The sequence below is a fragment of the Canis lupus genome, chromosome 1 (assembly GCF_003254725.2).
Source record: "Canis lupus dingo isolate Sandy chromosome 1, ASM325472v2, whole genome shotgun sequence".
In the NCBI taxonomy this organism is placed as follows: domain Eukaryota; kingdom Metazoa; phylum Chordata; class Mammalia; order Carnivora; family Canidae; genus Canis; species Canis lupus.
This window is the reverse complement of record NC_064243.1, coordinates 39,334,468-39,361,471: the sequence shown is the minus strand read 5'-3', so window position 1 is coordinate 39,361,471 and position 27,004 is coordinate 39,334,468. Positions and strand designations below refer to the sequence as shown.

Below are 27,004 nucleotides of genomic sequence, written 5' to 3'. Positions count from 1 at the left end.
GATTAGGCAGAGCTGTGCTGTAAAGCACACACACACTCTCCCAACGTGTGCTTTTCATTCCAGAAATACTTTATTCCTAAACCACTTCTATGCTTCTCTTGGCACAAAACAGTGTAAGTGGCTCTGTGCCAAAGGAAGCGTCTGTTTAAAGACGAGGACTTTCTTAAAATTTCTTTACCTCAGAAAATCACAAATAGAACATTCTAGTGTAATTATGATTACTAGAATAAAGAAAAGGGAAAGGTTATAGAAAACAAAACAAAACAAAACAAAAAAAACCCATTTGCTTTGTTTCTGGTTTTGTTTTGTTTTTTAAAGTTGCCTAAAAGAAATCCTGCAGATACAATATGTAACATAGAATTATCTCCCATGACAGTAAAAATTACAGGGCCCAAGTCAGGACAAAGAAGCAAAAATATGACCCTTAACAGGAAAGGTAAGTGAGCATTTGCCATCTTTTGTCACAAACATTTATTGTTTTAAGGGCACCCACCAAAGCCAGATGCAGAGCAGGGGTTTTTTTGGGTTTTTTTAGTCATTGTTTTATTCTGGAATATGTTGTATTTTTGTACCTCACTTCTTTATGACTTTCATCCTGAATCAGAAACTATTTTAAAAGAAAAAACCCATCTTGGTGGACCTAACTGTCCTTTTCCTTTCTCTGCTCATTTCCAGATATTTATTTAGGGTTCACTCACAATAAGCAGCATGAAACCAATAACCCTTGCAGAATCCTTAGTCCTCACCAACTGAATTACAAACACACCTTTATCCACCTACATGTATACACACACACACACACCCAAGGAAAATGACATCATGCTCCACAGTACATACACAACACAATCACCCATTCGACTTTCATCAGGATGAACCCAAGAGAGACACCTTCTTAGAGATTCTGATGAACCCAAGAGAGACACCTTCTTAGAGATTCTGATCCCCGGCAGAAGGAAAGAAACTTACTTTCTCTCCACTTCTGGTGTTGACACGGCGCTACAGAAGCCAAGTGACTCCTAGGAAAAAGAGGCACAGCGTCAGCACAGAGCGGTAGGCTTCATCTGATTTGTACAGAATATCACTTAAAAAAAAAAAAAAAGCAGAAGCAAAAATAGATGATTAAAGTCATTGTGCTTACTTCGATTTGGGACCGCAGCTGAAGTGACGTGGGGCTGGCATCAGGTTTCTCCTAAAAGAGAACAGATGCGGGTTTAATGAGACTTCCCAACGTGGCATACACCAGAAAGACAAATAGATATGTAAGAAGAGATGGGGGGATTTGAGAAATGCTAGGACACGGTGGGAGGAGATGGTGGAGATAAACAGATTTTCTGGAAAAAGTAAAGTGCTTTTAAATTGAGAACTCTAATCTTAAAATTGAACTGCTTTCCAAACTTCACCACTTGACACTGCTAACAATTTTACTGCGGAAGAAAAAAAAAGCACAATTGGAGGGGCACAGAGAGTTAATGGTGAAATAATTCTCTGGATGTGATTATGCCATCACCAGTACACAGAATTTATGGGAATCCATTTGTTTTGTTTCTTTTTTCAATAATATTAGAGTTCCAATCTGATTTTAAAATTCTAAATGTATTAGAGTATTTCATAACATAGGACTAGTTTTAAGTGTATTTAGGAAGGCAGAAAGCTAACCTGGTATTAACTTGTAGCCCTAGAAATCACCATGCCCGTAATAACACAAATGAATTGGCCTAGCTGGGAATTTAAAAAACGACTTTCAGCATCCAGTTAATAGATGAAATAAATGCAATGACATTATTAAAAATCATCAAATCAAAATAAAATAAAATAAATTATCAAATCATAAAGAAAGGAATTGAATCATTTTAGAGGTAAAACTATTTTACAGTTAAAAACTCCATTTCCCCTTTGGTTAAAAAAAAAGAGGGGGGGATAAACCAGTGGCCTATGATGAAAATACTACATTGAAATAAGCATTAGCAGAAAAATGGGAAAATTGCACTATTAGAAGTATTGGAATATACTATGGGAAAATAAGAGCTATAGTAGTGAACATAGCACAGAACACCTCACTGATATTTTTCACAAGTAGAGAATAATTCTAAATCTACATAGGTGCTAAAGTGGAGGTCCTCATCAAAGTTTGGTGCACAATCCAGGGTGGTCTCCAGCTAATCAAGTCATAAGCAAGACGACAGGCAGTTTTAGAGGAAGGAATAATATCACTAACAATAGAAGTTTGAAATATCAGGTTAATTATGAGTTTTCCAATAATCTTATTGTCTTCTTAATAGTTGTTATATTCTTCAAGTCTGCGCACGTACCATATGAAGATTGTTTTGTTAAGTCTTATCTGACGTTCAGGACATGGGAGCAGATTATCTCAAATTAGGAAATCTCGCTGCATCTAATTCTTCAATTTATTAAAGTTGCCTATTTCATTATTAGGATAATTACAAAACTAGGCCAATATTTTAAAAACGTAGCAATGAAATATTAGAATGAGTATAACTCAAAGTACATTTTAAAAAAAGATGTTATTTATTTATTCATGAGAGACACAGAGAGAGAGGCAGAGACACAGGCAAAAAGCAGGCTCCCTGTGGGGGGTGCCTGATGCGAGACTTGATCCTAGGACCCCAGGATCATGATCTGAGCCAAAGGCAGATGCTCAACCACTGAGTCACCCAGATGTCCTCAAAGTACATTTATAAATGTAAATAACAGGAATCCAGTATATATAGACTATAAAATGAATGTTCTATGTGAGTAATGAGAGCAAGATGATTTTAGATAAGTAGATCGAAAGAGAAAAGTACCTTAATGGACTGGAAATTCACTCATTCCTAGTTCCAGGGCCTTGTTTATTATGAAAATAATACCAGAGTGGTGTAAAACCTCATAGAACTTCTCTTTGCTTAACATCATCCTGGTTTTTATTGCCACCTTCATTCATAATGGACAATTTTAGATTCCTGTCCCAGACTTGATACACTGTATTTACAAAGCAACATATGGAAATGTTTGAGTTACATTTCAAGTCCAATTGGTATGACATCAGACTCCGGTGTAATCAACACAGGAGATATGTATTTGAGAAGTCCCTCCTACTGAGTGACTAATCATGATGCCCTGATTCCTAACCTCTAAGTGTCACAGACAGAAACTTATAAACTTAAACAGCAGGAAGTAAGAAAAAGGTAGCTTGCAATTTTTCATCCTAGAACTTCCTATTCAGAGTGGATGTGGGAACCTCAGAATGATGACAAAACTCTATTACTTCCTCTGAAATTGTCTCTAAAATATCCCCTTGAATACCCAATTCTAGCCCATGTCCTTCCCTAACCATCAATGAAAAAAATGACTGATTAACTCTCCTTTCTCCTCCATTCTTAACTGTTCTTCAAGCTCTAAGTCTCTACTTTACTAGGTAATAGTCCACAATAGGAAATTACCTGCTTTTATTGCACATTTTTATCTGCATTTTTTCTAATAAATTTTATTTATTGAGCACATGATTTGTTACTCTGTATCATAAACATAACATTTATGGTACCTTATGCAAAATGTACCTTTTTCTGCATACAAAGCAGGTGCTTGTTAACAACCACATTAAATGTTTGCTGACCAGGAAGTAACATGCTAAACAATTCATCTTCACATGTTAGTTTGTCACTAATAATAGACTGTGTTTTGGGGGCTTTTTAGGAAATTGTTTAGGGGTATAGTTTGATGTATAATGTACTAAACTGCGTTCCTTTAAAATAATGGACCCAGTTAATGTTTTCATGAAGAACGTCTGTTTTATCAGGAAAAGGAGATGTTCAACAGATCTTGTGCAGTGATCTTTCAACTTTTTTTCCCCCAAAGTACGCTACAAAGTGATGTTTTTCAGAACAAATTTTATTAATTTCAACTCTCAAGGATGGACTACCATCATTATTAACAGGCATTTCTTGGGGCACCTGAGTGGCTTGGTCTGTTGAGCATCAGACTGATGATTTCGGCTCAGGTCATGATCTCAGGGTCATGGGATTGAGTCCTGCATCAGGCTCCACAATGAGTGTGGAGCCTACTTGAGATTCCCTCTGCCCCTCCTCACCCCTTGCTCTCTCCCTCTCTCTAAAAAAGAGGTGTTTCTTAGAGCAAACACACCCTCAAGTAAAAGTATCATACAACTGAGAAGCTTGTGAAGTTATTCACTAAGTAAAGACCGCTGTGATGCTTGGAAAGAAAACAATGGAATACTGGAAAAATTCCATTATTATGGCACTGATGGATGTCACATGATATCATTGACAAAAGTACAGATGAAGAGTTACTAATTACTATAATATATGTGTGCATATTGTTAAATATTTAAGACATATATAATTAAAAACACAGCAAACACATGAGGACCCACCATCAAACCTGAGCGATGCAACACTACAAATAAGACTTAAATTAGCAGGTAGCTAGCTGCCATACACCTGGATAAAACACCCATGTGCAGAGTATGAATAAAGTCTTGGTAGACGTATCATACACCTAGAGAAGTGCTGACACTTTTATTCTGCTTATCACTGAAAAGAATTAAATTCGTTTTTTCATGACACAGTGTGAAGTGAAAAGTATGATGGAATCAGACAGAAGAAGCACCAGCTATGTGTGCAGCAATAAAGGGTGTTGCTTACACAGTAAAGAAGCAGAGATTCAGGTCAAAATGGACAGAGAAAGGCTCCTTGATATTCCCCTTCCCTCTCCACAGATGAGCTTGCTCTCTTCTTTGCTCCCAATTTAACAAGGGAATCTTCATGGTTCTAGACAGATTGCCAGGAGGACAGGGATGTCCTGATGAAGAGGGAAGATGGAGTAAGATCTGACACATCTGACTGCCTAGTTGCAAACTACTCTATTTGAGGGAACAACTGATGATCCTCAGCTGACTCCTGATTTGGAAGTCATCATGTTGATGGACATAGTAAACATCGTGAATAATCAGAACACAGTCACTGAGTAAACATGTATCTTTTAAACATGTTAGGGAAAGAGATGATCACTGAGAAATAAAGTTCTCCTCAATAACACATGCTGACTGATGTAGTTACCGCTGCTGTGTAACAAATCACCCCAAATTTAGTTGCATAAATCAACAAGCATTTCATTCTGCTCACAGATTCAGTGGGTAAGAATTCAGAAAGGGGAAAGCAGAATAGGCTTATCTCTACCCCATGGTGTCTGGGGCCTTGGCCGGGAAGTTTGGAAAGATGGTAGTTACTGGCTGGCTGGAGCTGTAACCACTAGGATGCTCACCAGCTTCCATGTCCAGAGGCTGATACTGGCTAACAACTGGAACCTAAGCAGGGACCATCTGCTGGAACATCTGTGCAAGGGTGCTACATGTAGCTGCTTGTCTTCCCCCCAGCAGGATGTTGGGTTTCGAGAAGAATCAGGCACATACCTAGAGAGCTAGGCAGAAGTTTTATTACCTTTTATAACCTAGATTCATATATTATCACTTCTGCTGGAGTTACTAGCTCTCCCAGGTTCAAGAGAGTACATACACAGCCCCAGCTGCCAATGTGAGGGATACCAAAATCACATGGTAAGAAAGCCCTGAACTGGGTGATATCATTATGGCCCACTTTGGAAATCAGGCTGCCACACTAGCTGCCAAGGAGCTCACCTGAGTTTTCTAAATGGGGAATTAGATGAGACTATTTATTCACGACAATGTTCATTAGGATCCTTTTGTGATTTTTAGAGTTTACCTAAGTAACACATCTCGGCAATATATTTCAACCTGAACTTATCACTTGAAGGTTGAAATAATCACAATGTTTTAGGCTACAATTATGATCTTTCTTGTTTCAACTTTATTATCATAAAAAATCTCAAATATGCAAAAGTAAGGAGAACAGTACAATGAATTACAAATTCTTATTACCCAGCTTCACTAATTATCTACTCACGGTCAATCTTGTTTCATTTATACCTTCACACATGCTTTGGCTTCATCTTATTTTAATTTGAAGAAAATCCCAGATACCATATCATGAAATATAAGAATTTTTAATGTTAAGATTTAGTTATCAGGCTTTCTTAAGTCTTGTGACTAAATCTTGAGTAAATGGTCAATCATCAAGAATTTGATTCCTTCCTAACACGGGAGAACTTTCTTTAGTCATTGTAGAAAAAAATCATATTCAACAAATTTATATAATCCACTTAAATGTTACAAAAGAACATGAAGAAATGCATTCAAAATTGAACACAACCAAAAAGTTCATTAGAACAGTACTCACTTCTATAGCCCAAGTCTAAATACATCTCTAATCCTTTTTCAGTATGATATGTTCATTGACTTTGCACTTGACAGTAGATTCTAAGCAGTATTTAGTGAGCTATAATGCCACAATTTGGTACGTGTTCCCTATGAGAATCCAGAGAGCCACACAACAATGATGGCTAAACAAGAACCTATAATTGTAAGTTAGGGTATTATAACTTAGTTAACTTTTTAAAAAAATAAGTTAAAAAATAAAGTGAGTGCATGGATTTTGATCTGTGGGCTAAACTGTCATCATTAAGCCACATATGGATATCTTGGTTAAGAATGATAAATACTGGGGCACCTAAATGGCTCAGTTGGTTAAGCATTAGCTCAGGTCTTGATCTCAGGGTCATGAGTTCAAGCCTTGCATTGGGCTTCATGCTGGGTGCAGTCTACTTGAAAAATAAAACATAAGGGAAACCCTGGGTGGCTCAGCGGTTTAGCACCTGCCTTCAGCCTGGGGCATGATCCTGGAGTCCCGGGATTGAGTCCCACATCGGGCTCCCAGCATGGAGCCTGCTTCTCCCTCTGCCTATATCTCTGCCTCTCTCTCTGTGTCTCTCATGAATAAATAAAATCTTTCAATTAATCAATCAATCAAGCAATCAAAAAAATTTTTAAAAGAATGTCAAATATTAAACAATACAAACCCATAGTGAGTTTGTACACTATAAATCCTTAAGGAAATCTCTCTAACTTAATGAAGTATTACAGTGGAAACTAAACCAAATTATAAATATAGCTCAACATATGTGCATGTATGCATATGCACATGCAAAAAGCAAAGTTAGAGGCTATACACCAAATGTTTTTTTTTTTTTCTTTTTTACACCAAATGTTAATAGAAGTTACCTATTAGGAGGATAATAGAAGTTATTTTTTTAAGAGCATGTAGTCTTACATTACCTTTATTATTTTTCTCTAACATAAGATCAGCTTAAAAGTACAGTCTTCACTCCTAACTCAGGGAAACAAACTAGGGGTGGTGGAAGGGGAGGAGGGCGGGGGGTGGGGGTGAATGGGTGACAGGCACTCAGGGGGGCACTTGACGGGATGAGCACTGGGTGCTATTCTGTATGTTGGTAAATTGAACACCAATAAAAAATTAATTTATTTTAAAAAAAGTACAGTCTTCAAATCCTATGTTTTAAAATTATCTACATGTCTGTGTTTAAAACTGTATGATGACAAAACATCTCAAAGATTCCTTACACACCAATGGTTATGTCTACAAAGGCCACTATGCCTCAATTTTTTTTTTTAAAGATCCCATTCGTTTATTCATGAGAGACACACACAGAGAGAGAGGGGAGGGGGAGAGAGAGAAAGAGAGGCAGAGACACAGGCAGAAGGCAGGCCCCATGCAAGGAGCCTGACATGGGACTCAATTCCGGGACTCCAGGATTACGCCCCGGACCAAAGGCAGGCACCAAACCGCTGAGCCACCCAGGGATCCCCCATTCCTCGATTTTTAACACATTTGTCAAACACATATTACTTTTAAATATTTCTTAAAATGTAATACAAGTTTCAAAAAATTAAAGCTCATAATAATTTTAGTTGTATCCCAACAACTAAACCAAGAAACTCCTTAAGAAATATTGAAACTTAGGGATCCCTGGGTGGCGCAGCGGTTTAGCGCCTGCCTTTGGCCCAGGGCGCGATCCTGGAGACCTGGGATCGAATCCCACGTCGGGCTCCCGGTGCATGGAGCCTGCTTCTCCCTCTGCCTGTGTCTCTGCCTCTCTCTCTCTCTGTGACTATCATAAATTAATTAATTAATTTAAAAAATTTTAAAAAAAGAAATATTGAAACTTACATTTCTCAAATTAGGTCATGCTCTATATTAAAATAATTTCTTGAGATATTAAAATTTTTAGTAACGAGTATCATAGAAAACTATGCACGTATCTTCTGATTAATAGTGAAGATCCATAATGATTTTAGGAATCATCTCACATTCATATTTTGATTGAAAGAGACATAACTGTAGTTCCATATGTTTGTTTGTTTGTTTTAAAAGGAATCAGATGACAAAACATTACTGGGTAGAGGGGAACCTCAAATTCATTTCTTGTCAACTTGGGCCAATTCTGGAAATAGTAATTCCCTCAAAGTTTATGATGTCTAACATAGAAGCAAAAAAAAGAACAAATTTTCCAGATGAAATCAGTAGTTTGCCAAAACCAAAAAAGTGAACATGTGTGCTTCCACCAACACGTTTCCACCTGCTCGTGCCTGTGCGTGTGTGTGCCTGCGTGTGAGCATGCACACACAAGCGTGTCTACACTCACACTAACAGGGCCTGCATCAAATATAAAACTAAGAGTCTGGCACGCAGTGTAATACACTAGAGTCAAAAACCCACTTGGGGTAGAATCAGGTCCTGGAAAAAAAAAACAAATATCACATCCTCGTCCACACTCCAACTTTGTTTCCACTTTCTTGTGGAAATCCACGCTTCTTCCCTTTACCTGCCAGTGTTCCCAACCAAATGAACTTTACAGCTGGCAAAGCAAGTGGGATAAATCCCTGTCTTATTCCAGGAGAGTGGAAAACCATCAGATGCCTATCAGCTCAGCTGAGTGCCAAGCTCTCCTCCTCCACACTGGACACAGGAAGGAGGTGGGTGGAAAGGCGAGAGGACCACAGGCCTGGCAACACTCCGCTGACAAGTAAATTACACATACATCACTGATGTGTTCAATTAATGGGGAGAACAAGCGCCAAATTGCTGTGGAAAGTTGCTGCCTGTGATGGGTTTTAAGACTCATGTGGCATTTATCACTTTACAAGAAGATTATGAAGTTGTGATATCTCCCAATTGGCAAAGTATGTCCCACTCTTGTCTGACTTCTCCATTCTGGACAAGCAATGGGGCATCAGCTCATTTTACCAGGATGTAAACCTCAACAATTTCTTCAGAGTTTTCCCACTCCCCAGTAAATCAGCTACCAGGGGCTGCTGCCTCTCTTTTCACAAGGTTTCTTGCATCCAGCCATCCCATCACATTCCCACAGGCATCAGCTTCTCTGTGGTCTGCACCTCACAGATGCCTGCCCACCACTGCAGAGTGGAGTAGGAGATACTGAGTGGGAGCTGGGAGGACTGAGTTCCAGTCCTGCCCCCACTACAGTAAGACCTTTAGACCTCAGTTTTGTTTTAGTTTGGTTTTGTAATGGCAAAGAAAAGAAATGGACCACTTGGTTATCTCTACTTAGATGAAGCACTTTCCAAGCCAATCATGACGGACAATTTATTTTTTAAGATTTTATTTATTTCTTCATGAGACACACAGAAAGAGAGAGGAAGAGACACAGGCAGAGGGAGAAGCAGGCTCCCTGTAGGGAGCCCGATGTGGGACTCGATCCCAGGACCCCAGGATCATGCCCTGAGCCAAAGGCAGACGCTCAGCCACTGAGCCACCCAGGCATCCTGACAAATAAATCTTCTTAATACTCTGTCCTTGCTGTCTAAAGCGTGGTTTATGCAACATGAGCATTAGAACCACCTGGAAGCTTCTTCAAAAAGCAGTCTTGGGCCTCACCCCAGACCAGAATCAAAGTCTGCACTTTACCAAGATCTCCAGCTATTCTGTATGCTCGTTGCAGTGTGAGCAGCTCACTGCTTTGTATCATTGCTCTGTTCCAAAACCTTGCAAACACAGTATTAACAGGATAAAATCCACATTTCTAAAAAAGAGGCCCTTCTGCCAACTGGTCTCATCGAAACCCTCTTAGGAGAATGGGTGCTGGGTCTGCTAAGTGTATGTTGTCCCAGTGTCTCACTTTTGCTCCTAGTATCTGGGATGGCCTTCTTCTTCCTGTCTATCCTTCTGAGTCATCCTTTAGATCTAACTCCAAACCCACCTCATACCTTCTCTGCCTGACCATGCCTTAAATGATATGCCTGAGTTCAGTCATAATGGCAAGGAGCTATATTGCTTATTATTATTAGGTATATCTATGTGTAGCACTTCTTCTCATCTCTAGCTTACTCCCTCACCTAGACTATAAATGCCTTCTTAACAGGGATTCAATGTACCCCGCCCCCCAACACACATACACAGAGTCCAATAAAAACTATTTAGTACTTCTTATGTGGCAGGCCCCATATGAAGAGGCAACAGTGAAGCAGACACGGGTCCTTCCCGTCAAGGATGACATAGGCTATGCCCCAGAGAAGTGCTTGATGGGCAGGCATCTATTAGTTTCAGTTCTTTAAAATGGATTACTTTACCAGTAATTCTGACTCTTCTATTAATTTTTGTTTAAAACTTCACTGTCTAGGGACGCCTGGGTGGCTCAGCAATTGAGCACCTGCCTTTGGCCCAGGGTGTGATCCTGGAGTCCTGGGATCGAGTCCCACGTCAGGCTCCCTGTATGGAGCCTGCTTCTCTCTCTGCCTGTGTCTCTGCCTCTCCTTCTCTCTCTCTCTCTCTCTCTCTCATGAATGAATGAATGAATGAATAAATAAATAAATAAATAAATAAATAAATAAATAAATAAAATCTTAAAAAAAAAAAACTTCACTGTCTAGGGATGCCCGCATGGCTCAGTGGTTGAGCATCTACCTTTGGCTTAGGGCATGATATCGAATCCCGGGATCAAGTCCCACGTCAGGTTCCTGCAAGGGGCCTGCTTCTCCTTCTGCCTATGTTTCTGCCTCTCTCTCTCTCTCTCTTTCTCTCTCTCTCTGTCTCTCATGAATAAATAAATAAAATCTTAAAAAGAAAAAAAAAACTTCACTGTCTAGGACAAGTGTTTCAATGCTTTGATCTCAGATTTACTTTGGGGTTGTAGAGTTACATTGGTAAGTAAAAGTAATTAGGCAAGTGTTTTCAAAAAGATCTACAACTTAGATCTGTAAGAACTTAAAAAGAAAATGTTGGGATGTTTAGCCACTTTTAGGATAAAATCTGCACTGGCCTGTGAGTTCCAGCTCCAACCCTCTACCTTTTCACATTTTAATGACTGGTTTCACCCAAATCATTCATATGTGAAACAGGAAATGTTAGCCATTTTTCAGGCATTCATAAGCTCATGGCCTGGCATACGAAATTGTTTCTAATGAGTGAAAGTGAATGGAAATGTACTCTCCTCCCCCCCACATCAAAGAAGGAAGGTTCTAAGGAAAAAGGTTTTCCCAGATGAATGCTATTCTACTAACTTCAATCTTAAAATCCATCCATAATGAACAGATCGGTAAATTTTGAGAAATACTGATAAGAAAGAAACCAAAAGTGGCAATCTCCACCTGGTCATTAATACTCTGTAGTAAAATTCTTAAATCTTCTTGCTGCAGGAGTCTATGTTATGCAAGTGTTCATTACATATTTATTTAAACTGCACCATTTTCCAAAAAAAAAAAAACCAAAAAACAAAAAACAAAGACTTAAGATGGCTTACAAAAGTTCAGTTCAACATTATATGAGATGAAGTTAAGCTAACGAAATGAAATAAAGAGGGGGAATCACGATTATACAGTAAAATTGGTGCAGGAATTAAGCTAGTTAAGAAATGTGGATGATGGGATCCTACGCTAGAAATGGACTACATTTTGGGCTAATTTACAACATTTAAAGTAAAGAAGGAAATATGATCAATTCCAGGAGTGACATCATCCATACTTTAATGTCAAGGTATTCACAAGACACATGGCTATTCCTGTGAGAGAGAATTTCTCCTCCGGCTTCTGGCAGAGAGGACTGTAACACACCACCAACATTAGGAACAATGTCCCTGCAGAACTCCTTTTGCCCCAAAAGGGCTTTAACTTTTTTTAGAGAAACCAAGCAGGAGGAGCAGCAGGCAGAGGGAGAAAGCGAAGCAGGCTCTCTGGGATCATGACCTGAGTGGAAGGCAGATGCTTAACTGACTGAGCCACCCAGGTGCCCCAAGGGCTTTAACTTTTAATGCTAGCGGTCCTCCTGAGATCCTCTAAGGAAAACCACCGGGGGAGCAAATCCCGAAGTGTACACTCCCCTACCTAAGTGAGAGGAGTCCCCAGGGCAGGGGCAGAACTCAGCCTGGGGAGACAGCCAGGTCAGTTTTACCATCTCAAAGCATAACTGCTATAAAATACTGGGGAGTTAATAAAAGTTAGATGAATTGGTTAAATTCAGGAAGAATTTGAATCTAAGAGTGTCCAACCTGGTGCTCCTGAATCTTATTTCAAACAAGGTAGTATGTCTCTTTAACTTCTAAGCTGTCTTAGGAAACAATGTATTGCATCTTCCAGGCTTCAACTTTAACACTGCTGAGTACACACCACCTACAAAGCACCCTGCATAGAGATAGGAATAAGACCAAACCCTACCAACAGATCATTACAAAAGATGAGTCATGTGTCAAGAATGCATCTTCTACTATGAACAAAAACTAACACAAGAGTGTCATGCCATCTAAATGTAAATATGAAAAGGCACAGCGTCCTTAAAGGCATTTTAATTATTCTTTAAAAAAGAATCTAACACGTATAATTCAATTTTTCATTTTACTAGCAGGACTTGGCTTATGGTCACTAACAACTGGGCTCTGCATACATATCCCAGGGGTGGATACCATGACAATGGGCCACTCTGGATGGTATCGCCACCCAAAGAGTCTATCCAACCTCACTATTTTGACAACAGCGTGGAGTGATCCACACTCACAAAATGATTTTCTGAGTACAACTGGTCGCTGATTGGGAATGACGGACAGGGTACAAAAGTTAACAGAAGCAACTAAATGGGAACACTTACTTTCTCTTTCTTTCTGTTTCTCTCCACCTCTCTCATCTAATCATACCTTACTTTTACAACTATTTAATAAGCACAAACCGTGTGCTGAGTAAGCACCATTCTAGTCAAGGATAAAACAATGGAAAAGAGCATCACTGCCTTCAGGTAACTTAAATTCTAGTGATTTCTAAAGTCTGTCATGGGAATCATTTGCATTCAACATCTAAACCACAGGTCCAATTACATTCCTTCTTTCTGGCACAAAGCAGAGGACATCTGAATGTCCATGCTCAGCTCTGGATGCCACATTTTCTGGGAGATAATGTAAACCAAGAGAACCTTCACTAGAAATGGTGTCTGGAAAGGGGGTCCTACACACAGGATCAACCAGAAGAACCAGGGCTGTTGTAAGGGAACATGAAGGGCTTCCAGGGAGCAGAGGATAGGCAGCTGTCCAGCACAGGTCCCCCCGGGGACACACAGACAGCTGCAGCATCCTGCACACTGGAACCCACTGGGGTGAATATGGACTGAAAAAACAGTTGCTACAGTTTTAAATAATATATAGGAATTATAAAGAGAATTAAATCAGAATAATAGTGAAAATATTAACTACTGAGTAGAAAACTTCCAAAATAAACCTTTTAATTTTTTAGATAATCTTATGCTTATTTACTTGAAAATAACATTTTAGGGGCGCCTGGGTGGCTCAGTCAGTCAGGCGTCTGCCTTTGGCTCAGGTCATGATCCTAGGGTCCTGGGATCAAGACCTGCATTGGGCTGGCTCCCTGCTCAGCAGGGAGTCTGAGTCTCCCTCTCTATCTGTCTCTCTGCTGACTCACACTCTCTCTCACTCGCTCTCTCAAATAAAGAAATAAAATATTTAAAAAAAAATAACTTTAGGGACGCTTGGGTGGCTCAGTGGTTGAGCACCTGTCTTTGGCTCAGGGCATGAACCCAAAGTCCCGGGATCGAGTCCACATTGGGATCCCTGCATGGAGCCTGCTTCTTCCTCTTCCTGCGTCTTTGCCTCTCACTGTGTCTCTCATGAAGAAATGAACAAAAATCTTTAAAAAAAATAACTTTAAAAAATTAGGTTATATACTTGAAATGACTATAAATCGTATTCGCTAGAAACTTTTAATGATGAGCTTTTAATTCTATGGTTGGTGATTACTAATAAGGAATTTCATTCACACAACAAAGTAATAAAAATGGTCTTAGATATTTTTATAAACCCTGAAATATAGCAGTTCCTATTTTGAAGATCTAACAGCACTTTATCTGATTAACATCATAGTGAAATTTCTTATGAAAATGTAACAGATTTCAAATCCAGTTGAAAATTTTCTTATTAGATACTACAAAATACTGACAAAATTAAAATGAACAGCCTTGGTGTATCCAATGTCATCCTGAAGCTAGCTTGGCTACATTGAACCAGAGGGTCCCTATGCCCGACCACCACATCTGAACCTTAAGCCAAATTGTTCTGACAGCTCCAAGGCCCCTTGTATGTGATACAGCAGCAGAGCACTGGGCAGCTGGCTGCCAGAGCACACACCACCATTGAGCTCATTGCCCAAAGGAATTGAATATTAAGATCCCATCTGGGACCATGCTCCAGTAAGTCTTAGAATAACAGTTCCACACTTAGTACGTTGCAATCACCTGGTGGGCTTATTCAACACAGATTGTTGGACCCCTCCCCAGAGTTTCAGAGCCAGTCCTTGTGGGGGGAGGGGGCACTAATTTACATTTCTATTGAGTTCCCAGGTGATGATGAAGCACTCTTTTAGAACTTCTGTCCCAGACAAGGCTGCTCAGAGAGGCCTCTAGGCTGGAATTCAGTGATCTGAAGGTTGAAAGGATCTATATATCCTGAGTCACACCTAAACCTGGTGTGACACATCTTCAGTACTCTAGAAAGGGGTGAAGGGGTGACCAAGATAAATGATTTTAAAGTAAAAAGAAAGAGATAAGTTTGACATCATTAAAAAAAAAAAAAAAGGGTAGGAAAACTGGGTGACCAACAACAGAACAATTTTTTACAATATGCAAAATCTATATTGTTGTTTGAGCAGGACACCAGGACCATCGGAGGGCTGGGGTGGGGTTTCTTTCAGACCACTGTTCCATTACAGTGATTCTATTATTTGTTCTGGAGTTTAACAATTGGAAGTTAAGTAAGCTGTTCCAGGATAATTTACCTTTTTATATTATATTATTTATGGGAAAATGAACTATGAGTCCTATCCCAATGACTCCAATGTTTTGGAATAGATAATCTTCAAAAGCTGGTGACAGCCTGTAACTGAACATTCATGTATTCATTTATTCAACCAATATTTCCTAAGTGTCAACTCTGTACTTAGTTGACATGCTGGGTATCAAGAGTAGAAAGAACAGTCACTGACCTTCAGGAGCTCATGGCCAAGTAAAGAAAACTCATAACTGAGAATATAAAAAACCAAAAGCTTCCATATTATCATACAAATAACATCCAAACTGATTAGTAAGCAGATTGGGTGTCTGAATATGGATTTTACCAAAAAAAAATTATGTAGCCTGATCAAAATGGAGATGCCAAATTTAAATGAATCTTCTCATAGACTGGTCACATTTTGTGATGATTTAGAGCATTATTATTGTCTTTGTAGCTACTGAATCAAAAGGTGCTGTCATGACATTGAACTACCCTTTTTCACTCTTTGAATTATATTTTCAAATTATCTTTGTAAGTTTTATAACCATCCTGAAAAGCCTCAGAATCAAAGACAATTCAGTGCATTCTGAAATCATGAGCCACAAATTTGTGCTTCTAAAACAAATGAGCTTTTGGAATTAATAGTGTTACCTAATGATGTAAACATCTAAAAACGCAGGGATAGAGGTCACAGTTTTTGACAAAGAAGGATAAAGTTAAAATTGAAGTATCAGAAAGATGAGACAAATACCAGCTTTTAGGCCTGGGCAAACTTTTTTACTGCTGTATTGTAAATGCTAGAAAAACTCAGGTTTACAATGGAAATACCGGCAGACCAAGTCTCAATGTAATATACATAAATGATATGTTTCTGTTCCCGTATAGTGATTTTCCTCCCTTCTGAGCATTAATCTTTGAATGACTTACTCTATAAATTATTTAACTTAGTTCAAAAGCAAATGAAATTTAAAATACCGATTTATTGAATGGGTAAAGTGTCATGTTGAAATTACTGTGATTTATCTGTTTCTTTAATGGTGATTGTAGCAAACATACTTCGTTGCTCAAAATTATTACCTGGTTGCATAGTTTACTTAGTTTTAAACATAAATCTGCCTTCCCTGTTCAGCACAACAACTGTTCGCCAGGATCTCATTCATTTACCCACAACTAAGGGCCCCTACTTTTTCTTTATAAACCTGAAAATGTATCGGTATGTATGTTGAAGTAGATGTAGATAAATGACTCTCATTTTTTGAAAACTAATTAAATCCATATGCACCATGATTACTACAGTGGAGGAAGGGGCAAGGTGTCATTACGCTTAGCCACTTATAGAGTCTACTCCCCATGTCACATGCCTAGTTGCATGCTGCATGGCACTAAAGACAGCTTTGTAGAACTAATGTATTTCTTGAGCATTGTTGCTTGTAGGTACTGCTATCACAGCACTCATGCCATTGCTTCTAGGCCAGGAAAGGAGATTTTGGCCTAAAATCCAACGTCTTATTCATATCAAGAAAAGGACCTCCCTCTTCATTTCCCTTCTCATAATTTGGCTCATGGAGAAAGTGGACAGTGTATATTCTCCAACAAGGGAAAAAGTTGCCACATACATGATAATGGACTAAATAGCTCAATATATAAAGAGTACTGATAAACAAATAAGAAAAACTATTTTAGATAGAAAAAATGGGCAAATAACTTTTAAGAGAGGAGTTACAGAAAAATGTATGTATTTTTAGAAATAATAAAATACAATTTAGAACACAATGAGACTACTTTTCACCAAACTGGTAAAGTTTTCTTTCTCCTGAGCATAAATACTAGGAAGCATAAATTTGAAAAAGGAGCACAGATATACTACTAGTAGAAGTGCAAATATAAAATATTTTCAGATGAGAATTTAACAGTGCTTCTGGAGTCTTTAAAATGTTCCTACTTTTCAACCTGCTATGCTCATTATCTAATAATATACCCTAAGGAATTAAGTTATGAAAGTGAAGGTACACATTTAAAAATGCTCATGGTCAATTACTTTTAGAATAACAAGAGAGTGAAAAACACCTGAATAGCTCAAGTTGAGAGATAAATTATGACACAGTCACAAGATGAAAAGGTATACATTCATTAAAAATCATAATGCTAAAAAATAGTAAATAAGGGAAGGATGTTCCTTATAGAAGGCTGAGAAATATAACCTGGTACACTGTACAGACAGCTTGATCTTAATACTTGGGTATATAAGTATACATATACAGAATGTAAATTCCACTGGATCAGGAAATTTTGTGTGTCTTTTTCACTATAGATCCCTAGAACCCAGCAGAGTACCTGGCACTTAGAGGATACTCAATATCTGTTGAATGAATATATATGTACAGATGAAAGTCTGGGAAGAAATAAGCCAAAATGTGGCTATATCTGAGATGGGGGTGGGGGGGGTGGGAGGCTTAAGTATAACCTTTATTTTCTCTTTCAGGATTTTCTGTATTTTATTTCTTATTTCTCAAGTACTACTTTTACCACCTGAAAGCAAAACAAAAATCTTCCAATTTAAAATATATTTTTTTCTAATGTTATTACTTCTACAGACCTAGAGTCAAGACTTGGTTCAAACTTTACAAATATACATAGCACACTGTCAAGATTCCATACCATAATGGGGGTGTAGAATATCCAAGTCATAGAAGACCTATACGGATTTTTTTTTCCTATATGGATTTTTTAAAGAGATCGATTGATTGATTGGAGACAGAGAGAGAGAATGATAGAGAAAACATGAATGGGATGGGAGAGGGAGAGGGAGAGAGAATCTCCAGCAGACTCCACTCTAAGTGCAGAGCCCCATGCAGGGCTGGATCCCATGACCCTGAGAATATGACCTGAGCTGAAACCAAGAACTGGACGATTAACTGACTTGTGCCTCCCAGGTGCACCTATATAGAATTTTTTTTTAAAAATCATGCATGATGATCAATTTCTTTTCTACAAATAGGCCTTTTGTGGAGCATTTGTCATTTAAAGATACATTAGTCAACACAAATACATAGTATTTTATCGTTTTAAACTATATTATATTACTAAAGTTTCAAAAATGTCAATAATTTAGAATTTTCCTCATGGAAATTTTGCTTTGCTTTCCCTTTTTCTTAAACTGCTCTGTCAAATTCTCCTTTTTTGTAGCACAAAAAGAAAGAATTGGAAAAATTTTCTTGTCATCTGCTAATTAGCCTGAATCACATAAATATCATCAGGTTATTAATGGGAAAACAGTTACTTTGTATAAATACTTTGCATATTATATGACAAAAAATAAGCACGTTCACAAATAGTAAGCCAATTTCCATCTAGGAGAAAACAATTTTCCCTCAGGAAAAGCAAACAAGCAAAAACCTAAGAGTACAAACAGAAAATATTATCAGGACCTGGTCTCAAAGGGCAGAAAACAGATGGATGGCCCTTTTCTAGCATCTGGAGCAGGACAAATAAAAGCAGTGAGTCCAAACATGATGACCAATTGCCTGGGAAACTGGAGAGAAGGGCTGACTGTGTCCCTATTATGTATCCCCCTAAAAAGGCTGGAACGGGGGCACCCAGGTGGCTCAGTCGGTTAAGCCCCTGCCTTCCGCTCAGATCATGATCTCAGGGTCCTGGGATCGAGCCCGACATTGGGCTCCCTGCTCAGCAAGGAGTCTGTTTCTCTCTCCCTCTGTGTGATCTCTGTCTCTCCCAAATAAATAAATAAACAAATCTTTTTTTTTTTTTTTTTTTTTAATTAAAAGGCTGGAATGAACCGAGAACTATTACTTTTACCTTGAGAATTGATAGAGTAAGAGGCTTCCTCCATGCTACAATCTTTAAAAAGATGTAACCTGGGCAGCCCGGGTGGCTCGTTTAGTGCTGCCTTCAGCCCAGGGCCTGATCCTGGAGACCCAGGATCGAGTCCCACATCAGGCTCCCTGCATGGAACCTGCTTCTCCCTCTGCCTGTGTCTCTGCCTCTCTCTCCCTCTGCCTCCCTCTCTCCCTCTCTCTGCCTGTGTCTCTGCCTCCCTCTCTCTCTGTGAGTCTCTCATTAATAATAAATAAAATCTTTTTTAAAAAAAGATGTAATCCCAGTAATGATATGGTATCACATCTAAGCTACCATGATTTCCCTGTCAATTCTTAAAATAATACATGCAAATTGAAAGCACTAACATTTGAATTTTTCATTCATTCCATAAAACTTAACATAAAGTGAACCCAAGGATCAGAGAGTGAAAAGAGAGAGAGCATGACCAGGGAAGAGGGGAAGAGGGAGAAACAAATTCCCCACTGAGCTGAGAACCCGACACATGGGGCTTGATGCCAGGCCCTGAGATCATGACCTGAGCCAAAGGCAGATGCTTAACCTTGGAGCCACCCAAGACATCCATTTTGAAAGTTACTATGAAATGTCTTTTTGAATATTCCAAATTTTAATCACCAGACATATTACCTTAACAACTCACGAAAATACTTCATATACTGAAGAGAAAAAAATATCTTTGGAAATGGAGAGGATTCCCCAGTTCTTTGCCACAAAGTCTTCACAGAACAAATATGCAAAGCCCTCAAACCTCACCAAAAATGTCAGAATGCTGGGCTGGGCAGTGCAGCACATGAGAAGAGGCGGGAGACAGGAAGGGGCTCACTGCCAGGTTCAATGCTTGGGAGAAAGCTTAGATGTGCGGAAATGGAAAGTGCTCTGCAGTCACGTTTGGGAATCTAGAAGTCACTGCATATTTTCTGCAGAACTTCAGGAAAGTAAAGATGCCCTCTTCTCCACAGGTCCTCCCTGACCCCCTAGGACTTCAGGTGTTCCGACTACAGTACCAACCACACTGCACTGCAACGACCCACACCCACCTACAACGGACTGCACAGGAGAATTTCGCACAGAAGTGGCTCAGTAATAACCCGAGGCCCAGCAAAGTGCCTGGCAAAGACTATACAGCCACATAATAGATATTTGCTGGATGAAGGAATGAATGAAAGGTGGCAGAGGAGACTAGAAGTGGAGAGACTATGGCACAGAATGGGAAATCAATTCACATTTGTCAATTGGATTAAAATTTCTATTACATTTTTTACTACCTGGTGTGTGTGTTGACACTGTATAATTTCATCCACAAAGCAAGAGAAAGATAGTATGTTGAGCAATCTGGGCAAAACAAAGACAGAAACCGTGTTAAGTTCTATTTATATCTTCTACCACACATGTCAAGGGTTTTGTTAAGGATCACATACGCTGCCATTTGTCCCTGTTTATCCTGAGTAGTCAACCAGGGGAAAAACTAGATAGAGTGGGTTGGGAATACATAAAAGCAAATCCTTAAAAATACAAAAAAAAAAAAAAAAAAAAAAGGCAAATCCTTATTTTCTTAAAAATCCTCTTATTTTTTTTTTAATTTTTATTTATTTATGATAGTCACAGAGAGAGAGAGAGAGGCAGAGACACAGGCAGAGGGAGAAGCAGGCTCCATGCACCGGGAGCCCGACGTGGGATTCGATCCCGGGTCTCCAGGATCGTGCCCTGGGCCAAAGGCAGGGGCCAAACCGCTGCGCCACCCAGGGATCCCAAAATCCTCTCTTAAATAGTTATATTTAAATGGTACATATTTTTAAAATTGAACTGATGGACTGATTCAACTATCCACACCAAGGTATCGTCAAATAACTATAGAAAGAACAGTAACAAACTCCTTGGGGTTCCCTAGTCAATACACCCCATTAATACCAAGTATTTACCAAGTGATTCACCACGAGGCTAGTTCTCACCCTGCGTGCCACTTCCCTACCTTCTGGGAATCCATGCATCTCCACCTACAAATTGAGTACATGTTCTGGGGCTAATTCCTCCTTGAGAAGGTACTTCTTCAGTACTTTCTGATTCATCTTCATAATCGTCTTCACTGCCAACATTTATCAAGTGCTACTTGATGCCACACATACCATTCTAAGGCACTTTTACATCTATTATTTCATTGTCTCAGAAACCCCATAAGGTAGGAGGACATTTTATGATTTCTATTTTTACCAAAAAGGAGACTGAGGCATAGAGATCAAGTATCTTGCCCAAGACCACATGCTAGAAGGTGCAGAGTCCATCTGATTCCATGACACATACTCTTAATTGCTATGTGAACATCTACTGGCTCTTCTGGCCAGTGCCTCAGGGCTGACAACCAGGCCACCTTTAGCTTTCTCTTCCCTACTCCTTAGCCTGTACCCAAGTGTTTCTGTTTTGCTGTTGTCTTCCTTTTCAAAGCTTTGTTCTGGTAACTATACAATAATTCCAGTTTTCTCCCAAGACAGGGGTTGTGCCCCATCCATGGTTAGCCTTCAGACCCTTCCACCTCCTCACAGATCTAACAGTAGGCACACATCCCAGTTCAGTCTGCTCTCATTTCCCTAGTGCTGTTCCCTCCCTCACAACTTTGTCCTGAGGGCCCCCATCACCTGCCGCTCACCCAGACTTCCTAAAAAAGACCTGAGCCTCTCCAGTGAATCAGAATCATGTGGCTTCTGCCAGCAGAAGGCAGATCTACATCCAAGTACCAGTCTCTCCTGCCTGTTTCTGGTCCTGCTACCAATAATAACTGGCCTTGTCCATCAAAAATCTGAAGTTGCTATGGGGGGAAATGAATCTTGCTCAATAATTCTCTACATCCCGAAGAAGATACTGGGTGATCTAACTATTCCACTTGCGATTCAAGGAAGGCTCCTTCTCTCTTAAGGCTGCACGACTCCAAGACAACAGAGACACTGTTCTGAGCTGATGGTGCATGCGCAATAGTTCCCTTTCCCTGCAAGCGGCTGAGGAGCCCACCACCTGTCAGATACTGCGCAGCTTAATTAGGTAACACTTGTGAAGGGTTTTGCGATGTGTAGCACACGTGTTGTCCCAGGAGCTCACACATGGCATACCACATTGCAAAATTCAAGAGCTATTTTTAAAATCTAGCTACCAGTTGAGCAAAACCTAGAGCGTTTTGCGGACTGTTGTAAACCCGTTACTCTTTCATTGAGAATCCCTCCAAAAGAGCATGCAACTGGTGGGGATTACTGAATAGGACATAAAAGATACTTTAAAAAGGAAAAAAAAAAAAGCTAGTTGCAATCCATGCCAAGTTTTCAGGGAAACCTCAAAGAACTTGCCTTGTTTCATCTATTTTTTTTTAAACAAGCAATTTAAGGGGGTAAAGAAGGAAATATAAATATCTTGCATCTTGTCTGTGCAAATGTCATGTCCACGTATGAGAATGAGTCTGGGTGCAGTGGACCGGCAGAGGGCACAAGGAAGCAGCTTCTGGGATACCCTGGAACCTATAAACACCAAGGCCAGTGTCTCTCTCTGGAGCCCTGGCTAGACTTGCTTGGTCAGTTAAGTGAAGTACTTTGATGGGTGTAGGTTTAAGTGTGGGATCACCTTTACCTCTCTAGACTATAATTACACAAAGCTTTTCTGGCTTCTGGAAAAATAAAAGGTTTATTTTTAATGGATGAGGGCAGGTCCCTTGTTCCCTCTTTAAGAATGCCTCCTTTCGCCAAAGGGAATCCTATGATTGAGTGGGTAGTTTTAATGGATTGCCTTTGGCTAAGAGGTCTGTGGATAATTCCCTAAAATAGTTGTACTTCTCCAATGGCTGAGCCACTGGGGTTTGCCTTCTTTCCACCTAGGCTTTCTCTCTCATAATTAATAAATGATCATGGCAGCTCTGAATGACCTGGATCCTGCTGGCTCTCAGGTGACTGCCACTAATTTTCAAATTCCTGAAGTTTGCAGGGGCAGGTGCTGGCATGTTCTCAGACCCACTCATATTTACCTTTCTAATACCTATGCTCTGAGACAACAATGCTAATCATATCAAATGAGTCAGTCAAACCTGAATAGTGATCTTCTGATTGAAATCACTTTTTTTTTTTCTTTAAGAAAACTACTCTGGGGACAGCTTGGGTGGCTCAGCAGTTAAGCATCTGCCTTTGGCTCATGGCGTGATCCTGGAGATCCAGGATCCAGTCCCACGTCAGGCTCTCTGCATGGATCTGCTTCTCCCTCTACCTGTGTTTCTGCCAATCTCTCTGTCTCTCATGAATAAATAAAATCTTAAAAAAAAAAAAACTACTCTGTAGTATATTTCCTATAAAATCAATACTCTTCTTCAAGTATTGCTTTCTCAGTATAGTTTTGTCCATGAGATATGGAACATAAGAGGGAAATGCTTTAGAGAAAAGCCCGTCAAAGATATCAAATGTCAGAAAACTTGGGGATCCCTGGGTGGCGCAGCGGTTTGGCGCCTGCCTTTGGCCCAGGGCGCGATCCTGGAGACCCGGGATCGAATCCCACGTCGGGCTCCCGGTGCATGGAGCCTGCTTCTCCCTCTGCCTGTGTCTCTGCCTCTCTCTCTCTCTCTGTGACTATCATGAATAAATAAATAAAATATTAAAAAAAAAATGTCAGAAAACTTAATGTTCTTCCTTCATGCTTACTATTTAAAAGGTAGAAGAATCACAATACACAAAATCGGTACCCAGGTACTTTAATTGTAATCAGAATTTCTGAAGCATACAAACAATCATCACTGATGAATACCAACACGTAACATTGTTCAGTTGACATGCACACACCAATAGTACTAAGTGATTTCCTCCCCCAAATTAAAAATATTCACCTGTTTTAAAATTCACTTGTCAGTGAAAAGTGCTGCCCATTTGTCATCAAGAAAAAAACATTCTGTCCTCTGTGATGTCAATAGTGTTGCCTCATGTTAAGCACAGCCAGGTATTATGCTTGGCGCTTTATAAATACTACCTCTTGAGTAACAAATTGCGCCCTCCAGGACCCTGTAGAATGTAAGCTCCATGAGGACAGATGCTTCACTGGTTTTCTTCATAGCTGCAGCCTCACTGCCTAGCACACAGTAGGTGTTCAATAAATATTTGTTGAATACATTTAAAAAAATTATTTCCCATAGTTCTCACAGTGACATTCAAAGGTAGAGATTATGTGTATTTCTTTTTACATGTGGAGAAACTGAGGCTCAGAAAGTGAAGTAACTTGCACCCAGTCATACAGCTAGTAAATGGCAAAGCCAGGATTTCCACTCCTGTCCCTCTGCCTCCTAAACTCACCCTGTATCACTCTGCTCCACTGCCTAAGAGTCTTCTATATTCAATCACCTACTAAAACCACTTGCATCCAACAATGTCCATAGGCACAGACATATCCATAGGAACAGAACATAAATTGTTCCCATTATGTGCTTTCTGACTGCACCTTATGACCAACTCTTTACCATGTCTGAGGTCTCAAAACCTAATTATTTGGGTGTTTCTTCTATTTCCTTGCCTAATTACCCTTCTTTTAAGCAAATACCACACTGACAAACACAGAAAAAGAAACTTTGTGGGATTACTTTTGCCTGCTTTAAATATTAAAGATGTCCTTCCTGGCAAAGGGAGGACCGGAAAAGGCACCCAAGCTTTAAGTACTTTTCATTTTCCAAAGAGGGAAGGTCACACTTCATCTGTTTTTACATAGACTTTATAAAAACGAGTAATTTGCACAACATATTGATCTTTTTTTTTCTTCATCATTCTTTTCTTTTCCTTGTGGCACACAGCCCTGCCCAGCTCTCCCCAGAGAAAGAAAGAAGCGGTGGGAGGGGACAGGAGGAAGTGAGATGAACAGTTAGGAAGGGATGACAGAGGAGGGGGTTCGAAGAAAGGAAGAAAGGGAGGGAGGTTCATTCTCTACCCGTTCATTGCATCCACTTCTTCAGAGCCAAACTTCTTGAATGCTTGAGTTAATTTTCTATACCCACTACCTCTATCATTGAAGGCCATACATCAAGTTAGGTGCCAAGAAGACAATGATGAGGAAGTCTCAGAACGTCTCTCTCCCACTCAAGGGGCTTCTCTAAATCAGAGGCCACCATTCTTAAGTCCCTGGCTATTCAGCTCCACAAGAGTCTCTGGATAGGACCTCAGACCTCAGTCTCTACACATGATCAAGTGGGCTCCTCTTCTGTACCCCCAGCTCCTCCTACCTGTCCCCTGTTAACAACCACACCAACCTCCCATCACTTTCACTTATCCTCTCCCTCCCAGAGATTCAGTCAAGCTCTCAGTCCCTCCCACAACATGCTTCTTGCATCTGTTTCCATTTCTACACCTAGTATATTTGTTCAGACTTTTGTTACCTTTTGTCTGGATGGCAGAGACAGCCTTCTAACTGCTCTTCCTCCTCCCAAAGAATCAAATGCACTATTGCTAAGCCAAACTTTCCAAGAACATAATCCACCTGTCCTTGTCCTAATCAAAAACTTTCCTATGTTCCCTCTTAACAACAGAACAATGTCAAACTGCTAAATTGGCATTCAATGCTTCCACGTTTTGGGTACCACTTCCTCTCCAAGTTTACTGTCTTACTAATAATTTAACTGAAACAGATCTGCACGAAGGTCCCCTGAACATCCAAACATGATTCAAATTAAATACCAACACAGCTCCAACTAGTAAAAATACTGTTAAGTTTTGTGCGGTAATTAAATTTAATCAGTACACATACCAGGTTCACACAATTTCCAAAATGCTTCCATGTAGACTATCATCATTAAAATCCTGGTATCACTCAGCATCACTGAGCTGCTTTAAGAAATGCTTCTTTTCCCATGAATCTTTCCCTAAATAATCCACGCTGTAGTATTCTAGCTTTTGGGGGCTCATTGCAGACCGAAGTAACTATGGTATAAGTTCTAAGTTTAAAACCCAAACAATAACTACTTCATTACGTCATTTTATACCATTTTCTTAAGCAATTTTTTTCTTTCATTCATGGATGCTTTAGGTGTAACTGTAACATACTGACAAATCTTCCTCTCAAAGTGCTGGCACCTGAGTAGACACCTGTCTCTATTATCAGGAGAGAGTGGGGTACAAATTGAAATTTAAGTGAAAAACAAACACTGGATGCTTATTAATCATTTATTAAGTGACTGTGATTTTCTCCAACCTTAAAGCAGAATCTAGTTAAAATAATCCCTCTACCTTGCAAAACTATAAATTATCTTAAATGTTTTGAAATATGGTTATTCAGATATATACTGTAACACCTCAACTGCAAGTCATAACCAGTCACAAGCACTGATGTTCAGTCTACCTTCAGGCCATAAAGGGATTTTGTAACAACATGAATTATATCAAAATGAAGATTTAAAAGACTAGCGGAGGGGTGCCTGGGTGGCTCAGTCGGTTAAATGTCTGCCTTCAGCTCATGATCTCAAGGTCCTGGGATTGAGCCCCTGCTTTGGGCTCTGTGCTCAGGGGGGAGCCTGCTTCTCCCTCTCCCTTTGTCCCTCCCCCCTGGCTCGTGCTTTATCTCTCTCAAATAAATAAACTCTTAAAAAAAAATTAGTGCAAAATCCATCAAGAGTATAGCCTGCAAAGAAGCTTCGGTAAATATTCCTATTATGGTCTTTTGAGAATGAATTTGGAAATAAGTAGAAATTATAAGGGGCAGTTAATGCTTCATATATTAATTTCATTAAATTTAACATAGGAAATTACTAAAAACCCAAACGACATATTTTCAATTCCATACACAGTTTTAGATGTAGCCTTGCACATGGTGAGGACCCAATAAATGCTGACTGAATGTAACTATATAATGCTGAACTACATAAACTCCTGTCTCTACTTTTTCATGTATGTTTATTTAGTGAGGGAAAAGATTATATTGCATTTCT

The 27,004-nt window shown here is 39.5% G+C and overlaps 1 protein-coding gene across 5 annotated transcripts in view; it reads right to left on the bottom strand.

Moving 5' to 3' along the window:
* SASH1 (SAM and SH3 domain containing 1) overlaps positions 1-27,004 on the bottom strand; it is a 331,377-nt gene that overhangs the window by 103,775 nt on the left and 200,598 nt on the right. For all 5 annotated transcript variants that reach the window (XM_049113617.1, XM_035708155.2, XM_035708154.2 and 2 more), the window contains exons 3-4: positions 1,139-1,189; positions 967-1,016 (exon numbers count right to left, since the gene is read on the bottom strand). In XM_049113617.1, coding sequence (XP_048969574.1) covers positions 967-1,016; positions 1,139-1,189 — 101 coding nt within the window. The remainder of the gene's footprint in view (positions 1-966; positions 1,017-1,138; positions 1,190-27,004) is intronic.